General features: G+C 42.7%; 1 protein-coding gene across 1 annotated transcript; it reads left to right on the top strand.

The window, feature by feature from the left end:
* Positions 1 to 883: 883 nt before the first annotated feature.
* Positions 884 to 21,119, top strand: LOC311131399 (mucolipin-1-like). Its single transcript, XM_084164361.1, has 14 exons — positions 884 to 1,111; positions 11,463 to 11,734; positions 12,295 to 12,462; positions 12,946 to 13,102; positions 13,929 to 14,010; positions 14,328 to 14,424; positions 14,662 to 14,761; positions 15,288 to 15,394; positions 15,832 to 15,981; positions 16,171 to 16,272; positions 16,360 to 16,482; positions 16,973 to 17,179; positions 18,070 to 18,200; positions 18,514 to 21,119. The coding sequence occupies exons 1-14, from the start codon at positions 1,066 to 1,068 to the stop codon at positions 18,548 to 18,550; spliced, it is 1,779 nt and encodes a 592-aa protein (XP_084020487.1). The 5' UTR covers positions 884 to 1,065; the 3' UTR covers positions 18,551 to 21,119.
* Positions 21,120 to 22,249: the final 1,130 nt, after the last annotated feature.

Raw genomic sequence — 22,249 nt, 5'->3', positions numbered from 1 at the left:
ATTATACTTCTTCCACTGCCGTAAATGAACTTTATGGCAGTTGCAGAAAGTACACAGATTTTATTCAGAAACGTTAGCTTTAATCGTTATTTTACCTATTCGGTGCATTTGAATCAGTGAGGACAATGACATAGAACAAGGAAAGGAAGCTAGTTGAAAGTACAGTATTCATTCATTCAAAGGACCTACTCTAGAGGCAGATGAAAGGGAGGAGTAACAGTATGGAAAGAGGAGTGTGGATTGGGCAGCTCAGTGATGTGCTAGTAGTTCACTGATGAAAAAACAGAAATGGTCACAATTGAATGGGCTTTATTCTGGACTGATTGTTCAGCAAGATGTAGGTTTTGTAAAATGGAATCCTCTGATTGAACAGAATTAGCTAGCACTGTACAATGATATGCACTTCAGTCTTATTTGTAATATCTTATGGGTGGGAAATGTTACAATGCTCCCCATTTAGACATGACACATCATTGTGTCATTGTAAATATATGTGTGGCTGCTTTAATGTCCACAACTTATTTGGTGCTTGTATATTGCTTTGTCAAAATGAAATAAATACTTTAATACCTGAAATAATGCCTTTGTATTTCATTGAAATGACCAAGAAATGTAATGTTTAAATTTACCATATGGACCAGAAATTCCAATGAGAATAAATACATTGTGTCAATAACATAGGTCTCAAGTTATACATAATTAGATGTTGTGCTTGGTATGTGTTTTACTATTGTCTGCAATGAAATGTTGGCAGGAGGCTGCAAAGAGACGGTAAAGTTGAAGTGGGAGAAAGAGCTGAGAACAAGCGCCACCTTGTGCAGTCACATGATGGCACATGAGTCACGTGATCTCGTCTGAGGAAGTGACTCATGTTTTGTCCTGATGCTGAATTTAAGCAGTTATTGCAGAACACAGAAAAACGTCGTCCTCATGGCTATTTTCTCGGACAGTTAACTTTACGCCAACAATATACTCGCGTTTTATAACAGCTTTTATTTGCCCTATTTATTCTGAGACAGTTCAGATTTTATGTCGCATATTTATTCATAGTTTCAAAACGTTAACATGGCTACAGCAAGCGGCAATTGCAACCACGGCGGCGCCGGTTCAGGTATGTTGAGTTGTTTACAAGTCATTTTCAAGAATTTTCTGACAACATGTTACTTTGTAACTTTGTGTGTTTTAAGTGGTTTGTTACATTGTTGCATGCCTTCCATTGAAAGGAGGGCCCTGAGTATATTCTGCTTGTGTAACGTAGCTCTACAGTGGGCTGTCTTGTCTTGCCAATCATCTCCATAAAACAGACATCTCATTTTAGGGACAAAATTAGTGGTGATTAATCGTGAATAAATGCATTAGTAACATTGTATAACACAGTAATATTGTATAACAGAGTAACATTGTATGAGGTTGACGCAGCAGTATCAACAATGTTTTGTTACAATGTTTCCAAACACTGACTGGAAGAAGCGTTATTGCAGAAATGTGTACCATCCACCCTCTTTAGTCAGTTATCCCCAAAATGTATTGTTTTTAATCATGTGATCGCTGTTGCTGGACAAGTCATGCAGCTTTGATGTGTTCAATATGAGTCTTTGTGTGTGTGCTATTCCTGAATCATGAATGATGCAGTATTTCCCATAGAAACTAGTAGCCTATCCATTCAAAGAACCAAGATGCTGATAGTCACAATGGCACAATTATTATTTTATTTTTTACATTTAATAGATAGGGGAGAGTGGGGTAAGTTTTATAAAAAATATATTTTTTTACATTCAGCATCACTCCAAGGTAAATATTCATTCTAGCAAATATATCTACATATAATTTATTTCTGGATGTTGTGTATCCCTGTAAATAATCAGAATTCATGTAAATATTAGTTTTGAAAACATAGCTTGTCCAAAAAAAGTGGTCTCTTGGCACAGCTTACCACCCATATACTACCCACCACTGTGACCTGTACGCTCTTGTTGGCTGGTCCTCACTACATATTCGTTGCCAAACCCACTGGCTCCAGGTCATCTATAAATCACTGCTAGGCAAATCCCCGCCTTATCTTAGCTCATTGGTCACCATAGCAACACCCACCCGTAGTATGCGCTCCAGCAGGTATATCTCACTGGTCATCTCCAAAGCCAACACCTCCTTTGGCCGCCATTCCTTCCAGTTCTCTGCTGCCAATGACTGGAACTAACTGCAAAAATCTCTGAAGCTGGAGACACTTATCTCCCTCACTAACTTTAAGCATCAGTTGTCAGAGCACCTTACCGATCACTGCACCTGTACACAGCCCATCTGAAATTAGCCCACCCAACTACCTCATCCCCATATTGTTATTTATTTTGCTCATTTGCACCCCAGTATCTCTTATTTGCACATCATCTCTTGCACATCTATCATTCCAGTGTTAATACTAATTATTTTGCACTATGGCCTATTTATTGCCTTACCTCCATAACTTGCTACATTTGCACACACTGTATATATATTTTCTGTTGTATTTTTGACTTTATGTTTTGTTTACCCCATATGTAACTCTGTTGTTGTTTTTTTATTGCACTGCTTTGCTTTATCTTGGCCAGGTCGCAGTTGTAAATGAGAACTTGTTCTCAACTGGTTTACCTGGTTAAATAAAGGTGAAATTGGCTTTTTCCACATTTTGTTACGTTACAGCCTTATGCTAAAATTTATTAAATCATTTTTTCCCCTCATCAATCTACACACATTACCCCATAATGACAAAGCGAAAATGGGTTTTCAGAAATTTTTGCAAATGTATTAAAAATACAAAACTGAAATACCTCAATTACATAAGTATTCAGAACCTTTGCAATGAGACTTGACATTGAGCTCAAGTGCATCCTGTTTCCATTGATCATCCTTGAGATGTTTCTACAACTTGATTGGAGTCCACCTGTGGTAAATTCAATTGATTAGACATGATTTGGAAAGGCACACACCTGTCTATATAAGGTCCCACAGTTGACAGTGCATGTCAGAGCACAAACCAAGCCATGAGGTCGAAGGAATTGTCCGTAGAGCTCCGAGACAGGATTGTGTCGAGGCACAGATCTGGGGAAGGGTACCAAAAAATGTCTGCAGCATTGAAGGTCCCCAAGAACACAGTGGCCTCCATCATTCTTAAATGGAAAAAGTTTGGAACCACCAAGACTCTTCCTAGAGCTGGCCACCCGGCCAAACTGAGCAATCGGGGGAGAAGGGCCTTGGTCAGGAAGGTGACCAAGAACCTGATGGTCACTCTGACAGAGCTCCAGAGTTCCTCTGTGGAGATGGGAGCACCTTCCAGAAGGTCAACCATCTCTGCAGAACTCCACCAATCAGGCCTTTATGGTAGAGTGGCCAGATGGAAGGCACTCCTCAGTAAAAGGCACATGACAGCCTGCTTGGAGTTTGCCAAAAGGTACCTCCAGACCATGAGAAACAAAATTCTCTGGTCTGATAAAACCAAGATTGAACTCTTTGACCTGAATGCCAAGCGTCACATCTGGAGGAAACCTGGCACCATCCCTACGTTGAAGCATGGTGGTGGCAGCATCATGCTGTGGGGATGTTTTTCAGCGGTAGGGACTGGGAGACTAGTCAGGATCGAGGGAAAGATTAACAGAGCAAAGTAGAGAGAAATCCTTGATGAAAACCTGCTCCAGAGCGCTCAGGACCTCAGACTGGGGTGAAGGTTCACCTTCCAACAGGACAATGACCCTAAGCACACAGCGAAGACAACACAGGAGTGGCTTCAGGACAAGTCTCTGAATGTTCTTGAGTGGCCCAGCCAGAGCCCGGCCTTGAACCCGATCGAACATCTCTGGAGAGACCTGAAAATAGCTGTGCAGCGACACTCCCCATCCAAACTGACAGAGGTTGAGAGGATCTGCAGAGAAGAATGGGAGAAACTCCCCAAATACAGGTGTGCCAGGCTTGTAGTGTCATACCCAAGAAGACTTGAGGTTGTAATCGCTGCCAAAGGTGCTTCAACAAAGTACTGAGTAAAGGGTCTGAATACTTATGTAAATGTAATATTTCAGTTATTGTTGTATTTTTTTTATTTTTCTAAAATCTAAAAACCTGCTTTTGCTTTGTCATTATGGGGTATTGTGTGTAGATTTATGAGGGGGGAAAAAACAATGTAATCAATTTTAGAATAAGGCTGTAACCTAACAAAGTGGAAAAAGTCAAGGGGTCTGAATACTTTCCGAATGTACTGTAGTTTAACGTTACTGATAGATCAAAAACACCACTTAATTTCTTATGTTGACTACACTTACATGTACAACATTTTCTATGCATTACTATGAGGGCTGACCCCATTTAGTCGACTGGTTTGGTCGACCGTGATTATTTTTATTTTTTTTGAGCAGTGGCAAATATATTAAAACAAATTATGGCACAAGAGACACGTCTGATTCAAGCTGGTCTGAGTGGACTAATCCAATGTGGAGATGGTACACCAGGATCACCAGTAGTACATTTACCGTTAATTACCATCATTTATAATCTACAATGTTTGTTTGGTTTGGTCATTTTTGTTAATGCATTCAATATATTATTATTATTATTATTATTATTATTACAATCTTACCGTCATTGTAGGAGTGGACACGTTGTTTGCAGAGCGCACATGCTAGGCTACACTTGTGAGAAAAAAGTGTTGGTCTATTTCATTCCATTTACGAGTTGTCAATTCTGATTGAGAAGCTCCACAGTGATGATGAGTTAAGACAAAGTAATTTTTCTTTGCCTCAAACAGCAAGGAAACAAAGTCTGTTTTTACATCCATTGAGAATGACAATAGTAGCCTATTTGAAAAATCTTTCCAGCTCTCTTCCTTTCGATTAGCCTACCACTCAGCATGAAAGGGGGGGGGGGGGGAATGTAATGCTCTGATCCGGTGGAAACGTCATAAAATAGGCCTAATGATTACTTCTTATACCTTGCGCAAAATAGCCTACAGCTGTGTCTGTCTGTCCGGAGCTCACTGACAGGAAACTCTGATGACCCAGAATATTTTATGTGATTTATAGGATATTTACTTTCACCAGGATATTTTCTACCTGCTACAATGTTTTAATTGTTTGCTTTATGTAGACTATTTTCACATATTGGCAATGGCAATAGAAGTTACTTTTAGATTTGTATCATTTTCATTTAGAATTTTGATTAACCACATGACATTGATTTTGAGATATGAAGACATTATTATAAATTAAATTAAACTGTTCCACCAAAATGTGCATATGGAAATCATAACTGGCACAAAGATTATTAGAAATGGCAGGATAACTTGGCACTCCATATGGAAAAGGTTACCGGCCGCTGGTGTAGCCTATTACCGGCAACTTCAGGAGCGTCATAGTAGAATCTGCGAGGGCCAGCAGCAGCGGGAGGAGGAGGGTCAGAACAGGTTTTTCTTCTTCTGGTTAGGACATATTGATCTCTGGCTCCCTCTTTAGTAATTTGTGTGTCTTCATTTTTAATTGCAGTGTTTAAATATTAGACAAGCTCAGTAGCCTACATAGTAGATTTTATTCAAACATGGAAAAATACACGTTTTAAAATTTTGACCAATATATTTGTCGAAAGAACAGACAACTCTCGGTTGCCCAATATTTTTTTTAATTGGTGACAGCCCTAATTATTATAATCATCCACTTCGTCACATATGCGTTTTGAATCAAGCATGAAGGACTTTTTTTTTTCCTCAACAAAAAAGCTTGATGCGAGGGGGGCTCGAACCCATGGTTAAAGTGCACTATTGATTTCGTGTCAACCGCTTTAGCAGTGTGTGACTCATAGAAGCAATGGTAATAATGGTACATGACTTGTTTTTTTCACGATGTACGATAAACGTACATTGCAAGGACCTCATTTATCTTTTTAACATGAACGCATATACAGTGGGGGAAAAAAGTATTTAGTCAGCCACCAATTGTGCAAGTTCTCCCACTTAAAAAGATGAGAGAGGCCTGTAATTTTCATCATAGGTACACGTCAACTATGACAGACAAATTGAGGGAAAAAAATCCAGAGAATCACATTGTAGGATTTTTAATGAATTTATTTGCAAATTATGGTGGAAAATAAGTATTTGGACACCTACAAACAAGCAAGATTTCTGGCTCTCACAGACCTGTAACTTCTTCTTTAAGAGGCTCCTCTGTCCTCCACTCGTTACCTGTATTAATGGCACCTGTTTGAACTTGTTATCAGTATAAAAGACACCTGTCCACAACCTCAAACAGTCACACTCCAAACTCCACTATGGCCAAGACCAAAGAGCTGTCAAAGGACACCAGAAACAAAATTGTAGACCTGCACCAGGCTGGGAAGACTGAATCTGCAATAGGTAAGCAGCTTGGTTTGAAGAAATCAACTGTGGGAGCAATTATTAGGAAATGGAAGATATACAAGACCACTGATAATCTCCCTCTTTCTGGGGCTCCACGCTTGATCTCACCCCATGCGGTCAAAATGATCACAAGAACGGTGAGCAAAAATCCCAGAACCACATGGGGGGACCTAGTGAATGACCTGCAGAGAGCTGGGACCAAAGTAACAAAGCCTACCATCAGTAACACACTACGCCGCCAGGGACTCAAATCCTGCAGTGCCAGACATGTCCACCTGCTTAAGCCAGTACATGTCCAGGCCCGTCTGAAGTTTGCTAGAGTGCATTTGGATGATCCAGAAGAGGATTGGGAGAATGTCATATGGTCAGATGAAACCAAAATATAACTTTTTGGTAAAAACTCAACTCGTCGTGTTTGGAGGACAAAGAATGCTGAGTTGCATCCAAAGAACACCATACCTACTGTGAAGCATGGGGGTGGAAACATCTGTTTTTCTGCAAAGGGACCAGGACGACTGATCCGTGTGAAGGAAAGAATGAATGGGGCCATGTATCGTGAGATTTTGAGTGAAAACCTCCTTCCATCAGCAAGGGCATTGAAGATGAAACGTGGCTGGGTCTTTTCAGCATGACAATGATCCCAAACACACCGCCCGGGCAACGAAGGAGTGGCTTCGTAAGAAGCATTTCAAGGTCCTGGAGTGGCCTAGCCCGTCTCCAGATCTCAACCCCATAGAAAATCTTTGGAGGGAGTTGAAAGTCCGTGTTGCACAGCGACAGCCCCAAAACATCACTGCTCTAGAGGAGATCTGCATGGAGGAATGGGCCAAAATACCAGCAACAGTGTGTGAAAACCTTGTGAAGACTTACAGAAAACGTTTGACCTGTGTAATTGCCAACAAAGGGTATATAACAAAGTATTGAGAAACTTTTGTTATTGACCAAATACTTATTTTCCACCATAATTTGCAAATCAATTCATTAAAAATCCTACAATGTGATTTTCTGGATTTTCTTTTCTCATTTTGTCTGTCATAGTTGACGTGTACCTATGATGAAAATTACAGGCCTCTCATCTTTTTAAGTGGGAGAACTTGCACAATTGGTGGCTGACTAAATACTTTTTTTCCCCACTGTAGATGTGTGTGAAACAGATGAGGGAAAAACGTTAACATTTTGTCTAATGTTAGTATTAGTAGCTAGTAGCCTAGTCAAAGGTGCATCAATGCAATATTGGCAAACGACATTGTTACACACCAACGGAACAAAAGTAAACTTTGAATTTATAGGTTTAAAATATCCCTCTGGTGTCCAGGGTTGACCTATTTTAACAAATGCCATTGGTTGGTGGATATAAAGTCTAAGATATTTTATAGGCTGATGCAGAATTTGTTACAGGAAATAATCACTGTCAGCTGGTGAGGCTAGCATAGGGCTAACGTGTGCCCGGTTATCTGATGGGACCAGCTACAATGTAGCGTTCTATCACGTGCAAGTAAATCAACAATTTTAATTAGCTGATGCGCATTTTGAGACTGAGAAACAGTTTTTTAAGTTAAATAATAACAATAACAAAAAGTCCACCTCATAACCATGTCCTCTCGCCACAGGAGAAAATGGAAACAGGAAATGGAGATCAATGGAGTTAAGAGTTGACAGAGAGGTCGAGCAGCTTTGCTTGTTTACTGGTTCCAGTGAGGTTGCGAAGTGTAGCCTACTCTCCCTGTATGGCCCAGTGCAGACTGATAGCTGCTGATCCATTGTAGTGATACAGAGATACTGGCAGACTGATGGTCACAGTGCTGACTATGACTGACGGACAAGATGCAGAGTTGTCTATTAAACCTTCTCTACCACACCATCGACTGCCCTGAACCGGAAGAGCAGGATTTTTCAGCGGATTTATTCAGTTTGATTGACTCTATCTCTTAGTGCGGCTCAGCAACAAGCCCTCATCTGCTATTTTGTTTTGACAATTGCTGTCGGCCTTGATGGCCGAAATGCCCCATCAAGATCTGTCAATTTCTTGGCTCAGGCTCCTATTGCTGGCACGAAATGTTACAAAGTGAAATTCTTTCAGCACAGGTCTGAATTGTTTTTGACAGGGAGAGTCACGCAACTGCTGTCATGTCTGTGAGTGTTTGTGACCTTGCAAGGCTCTGTGTGTGCAAGTTGATATACTGTAGGTAGGTCTTCCACCCCTAGATAGGCTTCTCTCATTCACTTGGCTGAACTAAAGATCATTAGATATGCAGGTGATTATTGTGGATGGCTTACAATAGGTCAATATTCCTAGACAGTCATGCACAGTAAACATTGAGATATCAACCTTGCCTCACACAATCCTACACACACATCACAGTGATTCTCTCTTCTGCGTCCGTCAGACCAGATTTTGTGTCTTCTGTCTGGTCTGCGAGTTCTGGTAAACTTACATCCTGGTGACCCAGTTCATAACAGCAGTTCATTTCCAAGTTCCACTTCCTTTTTCTCCTTTACTGCTGAACTAGCTCTTTTACCCACTAACTAAACTCAGCAAAAAAAGAAACGTCCTCTCACTGTCAACTGCATTTATTTTCAGCAAACTTAACATGTGTAAATATTTGTATGAACATAAGATTCAACAACTGAGACATAAACTGAACAAGTTCAACATACGTATGACTAACAGAAATTGAATAATGTGTCCCTGAACAAAGGGGGGGTCAAAATCAAAAGTAACAGTCAGTATCTGGTGTGGCCACCAGCTGCATTAAGTACTGCAGTGCATCTCCTCCTCATGGACTGCACCAGATTTGCCAGTTCTTGCTGTGAGATGTTACCGCACTCTTCCACCAAGGCACCTGCAAGTTCCCGGACATTTCTGGGGGGAATGGCCCTAGCCCTCACCCTCCGATCCAATAGGTCCCAGACGTGCTCAATGGGATTGAGATCCGGGCTCTTCGCTGGCCATGGCAGAACACTGACATTCCTGTCTTGCAGGAAATCACGCACAGAACGAGCAGTATGGCTGGTGGCATTGTCATGCTGGAGGGTCATGTCAGGATGAGCCTGCAGGAAGGGAACCACATGAGGGAGGAGGATGTCTTCCCTGTAACGCACAGCATTGAGATTGCCTGCAATGACAACAAGCTCAGTCCAATGATGCTGTGACACACCGCCCCAGACCATGACGGACCCTCCACCTCCAAATTGATCCCATTCCAGAGTACAAGCCTCGGTGTAACACTCATTCCTTCGACAATAAACGCGAATCCGACCATCACCCCTGGTGAGACAAAACTGCGACTCGTCAGTGAAGAGCACTTTTTGCCAGTCCTGTCTGGTCCAGCGACAGTGGATTTGTGCCCATAGGCGATGTTGTTGCCGGTGATGTCTGGTGAAGACCTGCCTTACAACGGGCCTACAAGCCCTCAGTCCAGCCTCTCTCAGCCTATTGCGGACAGTCTGAGCACTGATGGAGGGATTGTGCGTTCCTGGTGTAACTCGGGCAGTTGTTGTTGCCATCCTATACCTGTCCCGCAGGTGTGATGTACCGATCCTGTGCAGGTGTTGTTACACGTGGTCTGCCACTGCGAGGACGATCAGCTATCCGTCCTGTCTCCCTGTAGCGCTGTCTTAGGCGTTTCACAGTATGGACATTGCAATTGATTGCCCTGGCCACATCTGCAGTCCTCATGTCTCCTTGCAGCATGCCTAAGGCACGTTTACACAGATGAGCAGGGACCCTGGGCATCTTTCTTTTGGTGTTTTTCAGAGTCAATACAAAGGCCTCTTTAGTGTCGTAAGTTTTCATAACTGTGACCTTAATTGCCTACCGTCTGTAAGCTGTTAGTGTCTTAACGACCATTCCACAGGTGCATGTTCATTAATTGTTTATGGTTCATTGAACAAGCATGGGAAACAGTGTTTAAAGCCTTTACAATGAAGATCTGTACAATTATTTTGGTCCTGAAAAAGGGAGGTTTCTTTTTTTGCTGAGTTTATATGGTCCACATTTCCCTTCTAAGTCTGTTATTATTATGTGTTCGTTTGGGTGACTCAGGTTGAATTCAGCTTTCACCAGCAGTCTCTCCACTGAAGGTGCAAATATTTTAGGTTTTTATTACACGTTTATGGTTTATGTTATCGACGACAACAATCGAAATGTGTAGCATCGCACCTTGAACCTCTGCTCCTTTGACAAATGACTACCTAGTCAGACGGGTGTAGTAGCATAGCAGTAGCCCAACCATCCCTGGAGTCTTTTTGCATCTTCCAGCCATCTCCAGTGGTGTGTTTCTGTCATCCTTGAGTGGCAGAGCTGCCAGCCATAGCACACCAGTCACCCGCTTCTCTTCCTCCAGGGAGGCTGTCTGTCTCGCCCGGCCCAGCCCAGAGCCTCTGATCTGGGTGTTTTCTTAGTAAGCTGGCCTGTGTCACCTCCAGGGTTTTACTAGATAGAGACGTGATGAAGGATGATTATATGAGGTGAGGGAGATTAGGAAATGTAATGAATGAAAGCTGCCAAAACTAGTACAAGAGCTGTCACAAAAAGAAAGAGACGTGTGTAACATTACAACACAGCCTATTTATCATTATACACTGGGTGGTTCGAGCCCTGAATGCTGATTGGCTTACAGCCGTGGTATATCAGACCGTAAACCATGGGTATGACAAAACATGTATTTTTACTGCTCTAATTACGTTGGTAACCAGTTTATAATAGCAATAAGGCACCTCTGGGGTTTGTGGTAAATGGCCAATATACCACGGCTAAGGGCTGTATCCAGGCACTCCACGTTGCGTCGTACAAGAGAACAGCCCTTAGTCGTGGTATATTGGCCATATACCACACCTCCTCGTGCATTATTGCTTAAGTACCCAATTGTGTCAACGGTTCAAAGTCACAACACTGGTTAAACAGTGTTCGTGCTCACAGAGGAAATAGCACTAATATGGAGTGCCGTTGCGGTGCGCTATTGCAGATTACATTGGTGTTTTGCTCAGTTATCCACTGACTGTTCATATTAGTCAGACTCACTATCCTTCTGTCATTGCTAACATGTTTTTTCTTTCTTTTTCTTCCCTGGCTCTTTATGTCTCCGTCTCTCAGAGAAGGACAGGTTGGTTTCCTCTGTTTCACCTCACGGCTACGGCTCCAGCGACAGCAGCGACAAGCATGTTCACCACAGACCCAGCCATGGCAACCCCCGGTTGCCCACGGCGAATGCGGGGGGCTGGCTGGGGGTGGAGCAGGAAGAAGAGGCCCTGCGCAGGAAGCTCAAGTACTTCTTCATGAGCCCCTGTGACAAGTTCCACGCCAAGGGCCGCAAGCCCTTCAAACTGGGCCTGCAGCTGCTCAAGATTGTCATTGTCACCGTGCAGGTAACTACACACATCGACTCCCCCATGACAGCCGCCATTCTGCTTCATATGTACTTTGAGTGTATGAACAATAAATGTTAAACGCCCTCATGGCAAAGCTCAGGTTTTATGGCGGGACCAACAATCCTGAAGTCCCGGGTGGCGTAGTGGTCTAAGGCACTGCATCGCAGTGCTAGCTGTGCCACTAGAGATCTTGGTTCGAATCCAGGCTCTGTCGTAGCCGGCCCATGACCGGGAGAGCCATGGGGCGGTGCACAATTGGCCCAGCGTCGTCCGGGGTAGGGGAGGGAATGGCCGGCAGGGATGTAGCTCAGTTGGTAGAGCATGGCGTTTGCAATGCCAGGGTTGTGGGTTCGAATCCCACGGGGGGCCAGTATGAAAAATATAAAAATAATGTATGCACTCACTAACTGTAAGTCGCTCTGGATAAGAGCGTCTGCTAAATGACGTAAATGTAAATGTAAACTGACAATTTGTTTCATATGGGTTATGTTATAGTTGTAGAACAGTCACTTTCCTTCAATAAAACACCTCTCTGACTCCCTCCCTCTCTCCATCAGCTGGTGTTGTTTGGCCTCAGCAACCAGATGGTGGTGACGTTCAAGGAGGAGAACACATTGACCTTTAAGCACATCTTCCTGAAGGACTATGACGAGGGCTCCGACGACACGTTCGCAGTGTACACACAGAGTGATGTCTATGAACACATCTTATATGCCTTAGACCAGGTAACAGTCACTAATGACACCTGGGTCATGTTCATTAGGGCATGCAACGGAAAATGTTTTTAAAAGGAAAATGTTAATGAGAGTTTCAGGAAATCTCTCCGTTTGGTGCCTGATGAACAAGACCCGGCATACAGGCTGATATGTAAACATGTCCATGCAGTGCAAAGAAGGACCACATCTCGTCCCCTTCATGATTTCATCCTCAACTTTCAACTAAAAGTCTCCAACTCTTAGGCCCTGTTTGAATATTTAGAATGTATCCTTTCCTGCCTGCATCATTTTAAGTAATCACAGATCTGAGCGAGTTTGATTGGTGAAAGCGGTAGTGTGGAAACGTTCACTAGTTACGTTCACTAATCGTCCACTAATCCGCATACAGATCAGTGCTTACCTCAAATTATGGAGGAAAGAGGGAGGAGTTCTTTTCAAATATTAGAGCAGGGCCTTATTCTCCATCCTTGTACCCTTCCTCCTCCCTCACAGTATTTGGTGCTACCCGAGAAGACGGTGGGACGCTATGCGTATGTCTATGGGGTCGGGGTGAACGGGAGTGCCCTCTCTCTCTGCCAGCAGTACTACAAGAAGGGCAGTATCGATCCCGCCAATGATACCTTCAACATTGACCCTCATGTTATCACAGGTACATGGATATAATTTCTTGCATTATGCCAGCAGTCTCCAACCCTGGTACTAGAGCTACAGAGTGTATGTGTCCCAAATGGTACCCTATTCCCTATGGAGTGCACTACGTTTGACCAGGGCCCAAGGGCTTTGGTCAAAAGTAGTGCACTTCATAGGGAATATGGTGCCATTTGGGACTGTACCTAAATGTAGTTCTGTTCCAGCATTAAAACGCCTGATTCAGCTTATCATTCTTTTGATGATTAGTTGACTGGTTGAAAAAGGTTGAGTTTTGTGCCAGATTTGAACAAAAGCCTGCACGCCTTGTAGCTTTTCAGGGCCAAGTTTGGTGATTGACCATTGTTTTATGCCCTAGCCTTGTCTAGCCCAAAGTTAAGTTCTTTCATTTACTGTAACAATGGGGACAACCCAAAGAGTTGCTAAGCTGCTTATTTCCAGTACCACGTCATCTTTTCAGTAACAATTCATCGTAACTGTATAATTTTTTATTGACTAAACATGTGTGTAAGTACTGTATTGTTCCCCAATCATGTGAATGTAGTAGAAAGCCCCACTTCCTTATATGAGCTGACACTTGAGGCAATACTACTGACTAAAGGGGAAACACATTGAACAATAAAAATCACCTGGTATTGAAATGGCCTGCCCTTTGACTCTTGACATGATCACCAGAACAGAATAACCATAGACATATAATTACTAGAACAGACGTTTATTTCAGTGTAATGGGAATTATATTTAAATGTAATTCTATTTCTATAAGGAAAAACATTGACAGACCCTGAAATAACTAACTTCTCTCTGTCCCTCTGTCCTGTTACTAGACTGTGTGGGGGTTAACCCTCTGTCAGTCCCTCGGGCGCCTTTAAGCAGTGACTATAAGAACTTTACCCTCAAGTTCCACAAGTAAGGCTTCATTTTTCAATTGTTTTCTGTCTGTCTACAACTAAGATAGATGGGACATCCATCTTTGTAGTATCTGACTTTTGACAAGTGATTTTGTGACACACACATCCACAAACTGTTTACACACTACCTATAGCCCTGGGTTATGTTCATTAGACGCCAAACAGAAACTAACAAAAACAGGGAGGGTCTACCTTGACTTGTCCAATAAGAAACATACGTTTTTGTTTTGTGTTTGAAAATGTTTCTCTCTGCTTTCACTTTGACACAACCCTGGTATCCCTCTTCATTTTTTATTTTCACTCTTTATTGTCTAGACTCATAAACGTGACGATACAGTTCCAACTAAAGGCCATCAACATTCAGACCATCATCAACAACGAGATTCCTGACTGTTACACGTTCTTCATAACGGTGATTCCCTCCCCCACCACTTCCTGCTAATGGTCCTACCCAGTCTGTGACTCGTTGTAACCTTTTTAGTGTGTAGTAGTTGCTGTGGAAACCTGTATATTAGAGGTAACCTATAACCTGTTTCTTTTATTATCCCTTGAAGAGTCCACCACTGTTTTTTCTATGTTTAATTTTACAGCAAGTGCTAGTACCTGTATCCAAAGTCTGATCTGTTGTTCTTTCCATCTGTTTCTACAGATAGTCCTGGACAACAAGGCTCACAGTGGTAAAGTGAGGATCAGTCTGGAAAACCAGGCTTTTATAAAGGAGTGTAAAGACCCCAGTGTGTCTGGCCACGGTGAGATAGAGATGTTTTTTTTTATTAAACATTTATTTCACCAGGGTAATATTAATTAGACACCAAACAGGAGAAAATGACTGAAATGTAGGGACTACCTGAACGTCTTCCGTTGCAAAATATTTTTCTACGGTGTGCCCTAATTATTATGACCCAAGAGAATCTCTTGAGGGTGAAAAACTTTTTTTTTCGAGAGAGACCTGGTAAGAGAGTCAAAAATAAATAAATAAAAATCAGCGTGCGCAAAGGTCAATACAGAACTACACACATATTGACCAAACAGAAGTTAACCGGTACAGCTTGTACCACAAGACAAACACTATGTAAACACTAAGCAATTTCCCCTATTGCCATCTTCATTTGACCTCCTAAGACATTTCTAAACGTTGCGTAAGAATTTTCACTTAGTCATGCATTGATGTCAACGTGAAATGTTGACTTAAGTGGAAGTAAGTATTCGCCCCTATGCTTCTACTTGATTAAAGCCACTGAATTCTCTCTCTTTCCTTCCCTCCCTTCCTCTCAGCGGAGAACTACACGCGGCTAACGTTTGACGTGGTGGTGGCGATCGTTTGTATGCTGTCCCTGGTGCTGTGTGGCCGCTCCATACTCCGAGGCATCATACTACAGGCCGTAAGTCACTGGGAGGTAGAGGGTAGGAAGAGACAAAGTGGTTAGAAGGAGGAACATCCAATCTGGTGGTCCTCTTTTGCTCAGTTTGTATAGCATGGCTCTTGCAACGCCAGGATAGAAGGTTCGATTCCCGGGACCACCCATACGTAAAATGTATGCAGGCATGACTGTAAGTCACTTTGGATAAAAGCGTCTGCTAAATGGTTTATATTATCTGAGAACATACTGTAGATACATTTGTTTGCTTGTTATAGGGTTGGGGAGTGGGGTGGAAGAAATATATATATTTTTTGTTGTTGTTGTTGATGGGAGTGGATTGGTATTCTTTGAAGTGATTCCACTTTTGGAGTAATGTTCTGCAACATGAAAACCGAGAATGTGTGAATACTGGTCTTTCCAGTAGGGCCACCCAACTCCTCTCTGTCTCTGGGTAACAGGAGTTTGTCGAGTTCTTCAAGACTAACCTGGGCCGGAATGTAAGCTGGGATGAAAGGATGGAATTCATCAATGGCTGGTACATCCTGCTCATCATCAGTGACGTCCTCACCATCATCGGCAGCTTCATCAAGATCAGCATCGAGTCCAAGGTCAGTCCCCCTCTAGGGGACTTTTTCTGTACTGCTCAGAGTAGAATAGAATAGCTTTATTTTTCCCAGAGAAAAATGCTAAAGAATTATTTGAAATCGCCAGCCAAAAAAATCTTCTCAGTTTGGGTAATGACAAAGACAGTTGTGCTAAGCTCATGAGGCATTTATGAGTTGTATATCTCCCTACAGAATTTCTCGTCGTATGACGAGTGTGGCATCCTGTTGGGGACCTCCACCTTGTTGGTGTGGGTCGGAGTCATTCGCTACCTCAGCTTCTTCCAGAAGTACAATGTAAGTTGCCTACAGTATATACATACACACACACACACACTAACGATGACAGGGATTCACCCACAGTCCTGGCTCTCTCCCTCTTAGATCCTGATCGTGACCTTGCGAGCTGCGTTCCCCAACGTGATCCGGTTCTCCTGCTGTGTAGCTGTGATCTACCTGGGCTACTGCTTCTGTGGCTGGATCGTGCTGGGGCCCTATCACGTCAAGGTACAGACTGCCACCATTTTGAAGCACAGACAGAAATGCTAACAGAAGAAGATCTAGGCCAATAGCAGAGTGGGCCGGCAAATTGATTGAAAAGGAGAAAGTGAATCTGGAGGGGGACACCCCATATGGTTCAGTGATGATTGCACAATTGTGCATTGTGGGATTTTACACAATAATGATGTACTGTGATAATAATATGTGATTTGTGTATTATTATAATTCAATATTTACTGGCCCTTGCCAGTAAGATGGCCATAATGGATTATTTATTTATTTTAATGTTTGTGTGTGTACTGAATCCTCAATCATTTTGAACCAATTCACTGTTTATATCATAGTGAGAAAGGTCATGTTAAGTCATATGGTTGTCTGTTTAATTTAGGTCTCTCTCCTTATCGTATTCAATACATTAAGCTGTATTGCTATGAAATACATGAAACGTAATTGAACTGTTTCCCTATCTCTCTCCCCCTCTCTCTCCCTCCGTCAGTTCCGCTCTCTCTCCATGGTGTCGGAGTGCCTGTTCTCGCTGATCAACGGCGATGACATGTTTGTGACCTTCTCGGAGATGCAGGAGAGCAGCACGCTGGTGTGGGTGTTCAGCCAGGTCTACCTCTACACCTTCATCTCCCTCTTCATCTACATGGTGCTCTCGCTCTTCATCGCCCTCATCACCGGCGCCTACGAAACCATCAAGGTAACAACAAAGGGCAACATTTTCGTCAGGCAAAAGAGCACAGATCTGTGTAAAAACAAAAATAGTAAAACTCATAATCTGCTGTGTGATTTAATTAGAAAATGTTCTTCATTGATGTACGTTTATAGAGACCAAGGTACAGCCAAGAGTCATGAGACTTTAAAGCCCTTTATCTATTAAGGAAGTTAGAGGTAATTTCTGAAGCCATTGCTAACTAGCGTTACGGCAGTGACTGGAAGACTATAATATCTACTAGCATGCTTGCAGTTACCCTGGACTTCCAGTCATTGCTCTAATGCTAGTTAGCAATGGCTTCAGAAATTACCTCTAACTTCCTTCATAGATAAAGGGCTTTAAAGTCTCATGACTAGTTAGCAACTTCCTTCAAACTGCACACAGAGACATATAAATGGTATCCACTAGTTCATCTGACTCTGGGGAAGTAGATAAATGGCCTCATTGCTAAAATCCCTAACTATCCCTTTAAACGGACTCTAATCCAAATGAATGTAAAAGATAAGCACTTTATAATTTCTTATTTGGTGCTTGTCTTTTACATTCATTTGGAGTTGAGGCGTATTGCTGGGTTTACACAATAACTTCTGTGGGATGTGGATTCATATTTAGAGTTGCATTCCTCATAAAGAACAGTCAATGTTCACTGCTCATAGCGGTACAAACAGAAGCTAATTACAAACAACAACACCTAGTGAAAGCCAACCGATCATGATACACACAGTGGCTGCGTCCCAAATGGCTCCCTATTCACTATATAGTGCACTACTGCCCTGGTCAAAAGTAGTGCACTACATAGGGAATAGGGTGCCATTTGAGATGCAGAGAGTGAGTAACCTAAACATGGATGCCTGTTTCCTCTCCTGTCCCTCCAGCACCAAACCCAGGAGCCCTACCACATTACGGACCTGCACGCCTTCATCGCAGAGTGCACTGACACGCCCAGCTCGGGGAAGTTCCAGGGCCTTGAGACCTCGCCCTGCTCCTTCTTCTGCTGCTGTGACAGGTGGGTCAGAGGGCACAGGTCAAGACTGAAGTTAGCGGTCAAGGCCGGGTTCAGAAACCACCCTCCAGCGCCTAACCTCTTCAGTGTTTGCAGTCCGATGGGTGTAAGATGATGGTGATGGCTCCACCTAGCCTTGATGGGGATGGATTTGAGTCTGTAGAAATGAACAGCAGTAGATGCCACTTGAATAACCAGACAATAACAGATGCATTCACTGTTATCCTTTCTATCATGGTTGAGAGACTGTGTATGTGTATGTGCTATCTACATGTGTATGTGCTATCGTGTAAACAATGTTTGTTTCTTCCCTCAGAACGACAACATACGAGGATGTCCTTTTGGTGAACTGACTGGGCTGGGGTGTCTGGACCTACAGCGCTTTGTGCTGGCCGGAGTGCCACACTGCATCCAGATTTTAATTGTCGTTACCATCAAATCTGGGTCAGACATGAGCACTTACTTGAATGAGGAGCCTCAGTTCAACCATGTACAAACAGAGGACTATGAGCTGAAAGCCTAGTCTTTTTTGAGTGGATTCATTGAAGAGACCGCCTGCGTTTTGTGAATGTTGTAGGGATGTTGCCTGGATGTTGCACAGTAACATACAACTCAACACAGCATTCCCCACACAGAAAGAGAACAGTATTTTGCCAAAATCTGGATATACGCACACAGTGCTAGCACAGCACTGTCTTCAAAATCCATACTTGCTGAGGGCCATAGTGCAATGTGGACTGTCTTGTTAGCACTAATGCTAACGTTTAGCTGTTTTTAATTGTTTTACATGGGTTTTTAGGTGTTAAGCTGCACAAGAACTGGAACTGGACAAAGCATGTTTTTATTATATATATATATAATGTCAGAAGTTCTGGTTATATATGAAGGGGATGACAATTACATGCATACTTCCTACTAGGCCAGAGACTGCTCTGGGGGAGCACTTCCACTGTCCCTAAGGAGAGAGCATTTAAGCCCAATTCACATGACTCACGCAAGAACGTCATTGCCCTGTCATGAGGCGCAAGCCCAGCAAGAACTGCTGAGAGCAAGGCTGGCTTCGTCGCAGCGCTTTGGGTTACCACCGTTGCACTCAGAGTTCAAGTAAATGGAACTTAAACCCTGCACTGCGCCTGGACCCAATGGTTCACTCAGTGGCCTTTAATCTTTGCTCAGATGTACATCTCCTGCCCAATGGGCTGTGTTTAGACAGGCAGCCCAATTCTGATATTTTTCCCACTAATTGGTCTTTAATCACACTTTTTCAGAGCTGATCTGATTGGTAAAAAATACCAATGAGTGAAAATAAGATCAGAATTGAGCTGCCTGTCTAAACGCAGCCATAGTATTTCAGCGTTTAAGACCGATCAATTTAAAAAACAGTACTCACACCCAGGTGCTGGTGCTGGTCTCCAGGAACAGTATCCATAGAATTGTTCTATAGTTTGTTGGACATAGAGATGCAGTGCATCATCTCAAGCCCACCTACAGTACCAGTAGTTACAGTAGGTGTTAATCCGATGACACAGCACACAGGGTAAATGTCAGGACTATTGTTGATTTGTACGTGTTAAGTTGTCCTGTTCACGATGCACAAATGATGCTTTTTATCGCTACATGCTGAACACCGCTTCATCAGAGTTCATTTGAAAGGGGACCAGCAGTGAAGTAGTCAAATCCTCTCTGAATCTCAGAAATCCACTAACGCACTACCCATCATGGCACAACATTCCGGTCGCAATGGAAATGTGAATTTCCAATTTTGCCTGACCTAAATGTAACTTCCTTAAATGAGGAAACTAATGATGGGAAAATGGAGAGTTCATCTATTTTTTGTGAATTTTAAAAGGCCTAAGCTCCAGCCATGGACAATATGGATGGAGAAGTGCAGATATTTGCGAGCACTGCAGTAATGCCTGTGATGTTGACCCAGAAGAATGCTCTTACATATGTTTTGTTCCCATTCTGTTTTATGTCTCATAATGATGTCTAGTTTAAAACAAACGATTGCTTTGTCCTAGTGAAAGTTAAAATTATTTAGTTTTTTTTTAATGTTGGATTGTTTCTGTATCTAGAGAAAAACGCACAAGGGGAGTGTGGTCTTCAAGTTCAGGCTCCAGAAAGTGGTCATGCATTGAGCTTTGTACTCCAATCGATATTGAAGGAAAAAAACAAAATGTTTTTAATATGTTATAGGCCTGCTTCCATTTCGGTCCCTAGCTCCTTCTAAACGTGAACATTTTAGCGTTGATAGATTCCAAAGAACCTCACAATGTGTAGGCAAAGTTGTATGGGAATGGCGCCACCTAGCCTCCCAAATAGGCTAAAAGCAGAGCTTTCACCATATAACTTTCACTTACCCAGTTCTTTAGGATCTGAGAACACCAAAGGGCTGGAGGCTACGAGAAGTGGCTAGGGGCCGAAATGGTACTGGTCCATAGCCTGTCTGTCGGTTAGTGAAGAGTCATGTAGCTCTTATTTTAATGGTCATATAGTACATTTAAATTAAATGTATGTTCTTAACTAAGCAGTACACACATAGGATTTGTTTTTGGCCTTGCGTTTGTATATTGTAGTATTAGACACTTAGATGTCCTGTTCGAGCAGTCTGTAGACATGTATACAGTTCATTGTGTAAACTTTTCTATGTTGATCTTACTTGAACATTGTTTTGAGTATGTTGGATCTCTGTGCCAGACTCAGTATGATGCCAAACCACTGATGATTAAATGCCTGTCTGTTTTGTTCATGTTTGAGTTACAGTGCCTTGCAAAAGTATTCGTCCCCCTTGGTGTTTTTCCTATTTTGTTGCATTACAACCTGTAATTTAAATTGATTTTATTTGGATTTCATGGACATACACAAAATAGTCCAAGTTGGTGAAGTGAAATTTAAAAAATAAAAAGCGGTGGTGCATATGTATTCTCTCCCTTTGCTATGAAGCCCCTAAATAAGATCTGGTGCAACCTATTACCTTCAGAAGACACATAATTAGTTAAATAAAGTCCACCTGTGTGCAATCTAAGTGTCACATGATCTGTCACATGATCTCAGTATATATACACCTGTTCTGAAAGGCCCCAGTCTGCAACACCACTAAGCAAGCGGCACCATGAAGACCAAGGAGCTCTCCAAACAGGTCAGGGACAAAGTTGTGGAGAAGTACAGATCAGGGTTGGGTTATAAAAAAATATCAGAAACTATGAACATCCCACGAAGCACCCTTAAATCCATTATTAAAAAATGGAAAGAATATGGCACCACAACAAGAGAGGGCCGCCCACCAAAACTCACAGACCAGGCAAGGAGGGCATTAATCAGAGAGGCAACAAAGAGACCAAAGATAACCCTGAAGGAGCTGCAAAGCACCACAGCGGAGATTGGAGTATCTGTCCATAGGACCACTTTAAGCCGTACACTTACGTGCATTTTAATGAGGGAAATAAGTATTTGACTCCTTTGCAAAACATGACTTAGTACTTGGTGGCAAAACCTGTGTTGGCAATCACAGAGATCAGACGTTTCTTGTAGTTGGCCACCAGGTTTGCACACATCTCAGGAGGGATTTTGTCCCACTCCAGATCTTCTCCAAGTCATTAAGGTTTCGAGGCTGACGTTTGGCAACTCGAACCTTCAGCTCCCACCACAGATTTTCTATGGGATTAAGGTCTGGAGACTGACTAGGCCACTCCAGGACCTTAATGTGCTTCTTCTTGAGCCACTCCTTTGTTGCCTTGGCCGTGTGTTTTGGGTCATTGTCATGCTGGAATACCCATCCACAACCCATTTTCAATGCCCTGGCTGAGGGAAGGAGGTTCTCACCCAAGATTTGACGGTACATGGCCCTGTCCATCGTCCCTTTGATGTGGTGTTGTCCTGTCCCCTTAGCAGAAAAACACCCCCAAAGCATAATGTTTCCACCTCCATGTTTGACGGTGGGGATGGTGTTCTTGGGTTCATAGGCATAATTCCTCCTCCTCCAAACACAGCGAGTTGAGTTAATGCCAAAGAGCTCCATTTTGGTCTCATCTGACCAGAACACTTTCACCCAG

This window comes from Coregonus lavaretus (assembly GCF_964263955.1).
Source record: "Coregonus lavaretus genome assembly, chromosome: 6".
Taxonomy (NCBI): domain Eukaryota; kingdom Metazoa; phylum Chordata; class Actinopteri; order Salmoniformes; family Salmonidae; genus Coregonus; species Coregonus lavaretus.
This window is presented reverse-complemented; position numbering and strand designations above follow the sequence as displayed.

What these genes read in the sequence shown, in the direction of transcription:
- LOC311131399 (XM_084164361.1), top strand. Translation starts at nt 1,066, where the DNA reads ATGGCTACAGCAAGCGGCAATTGCAACCACGGCGGCGCCGGTTCAG. An exon ending in CCACGGCGGCGCCGGTTCAG is followed by an intron (nt 1,112 to 11,462) that starts GTATGTTGAGTT and finishes TCCGTCTCTCAG; the next exon opens with AGAAGGACAGGTTGGTTTCC. An exon ending in GTTACACGTTCTTCATAACG is followed by an intron (nt 14,425 to 14,661) that starts GTGATTCCCTCC and finishes CTGTTTCTACAG; the next exon opens with ATAGTCCTGGACAACAAGGC.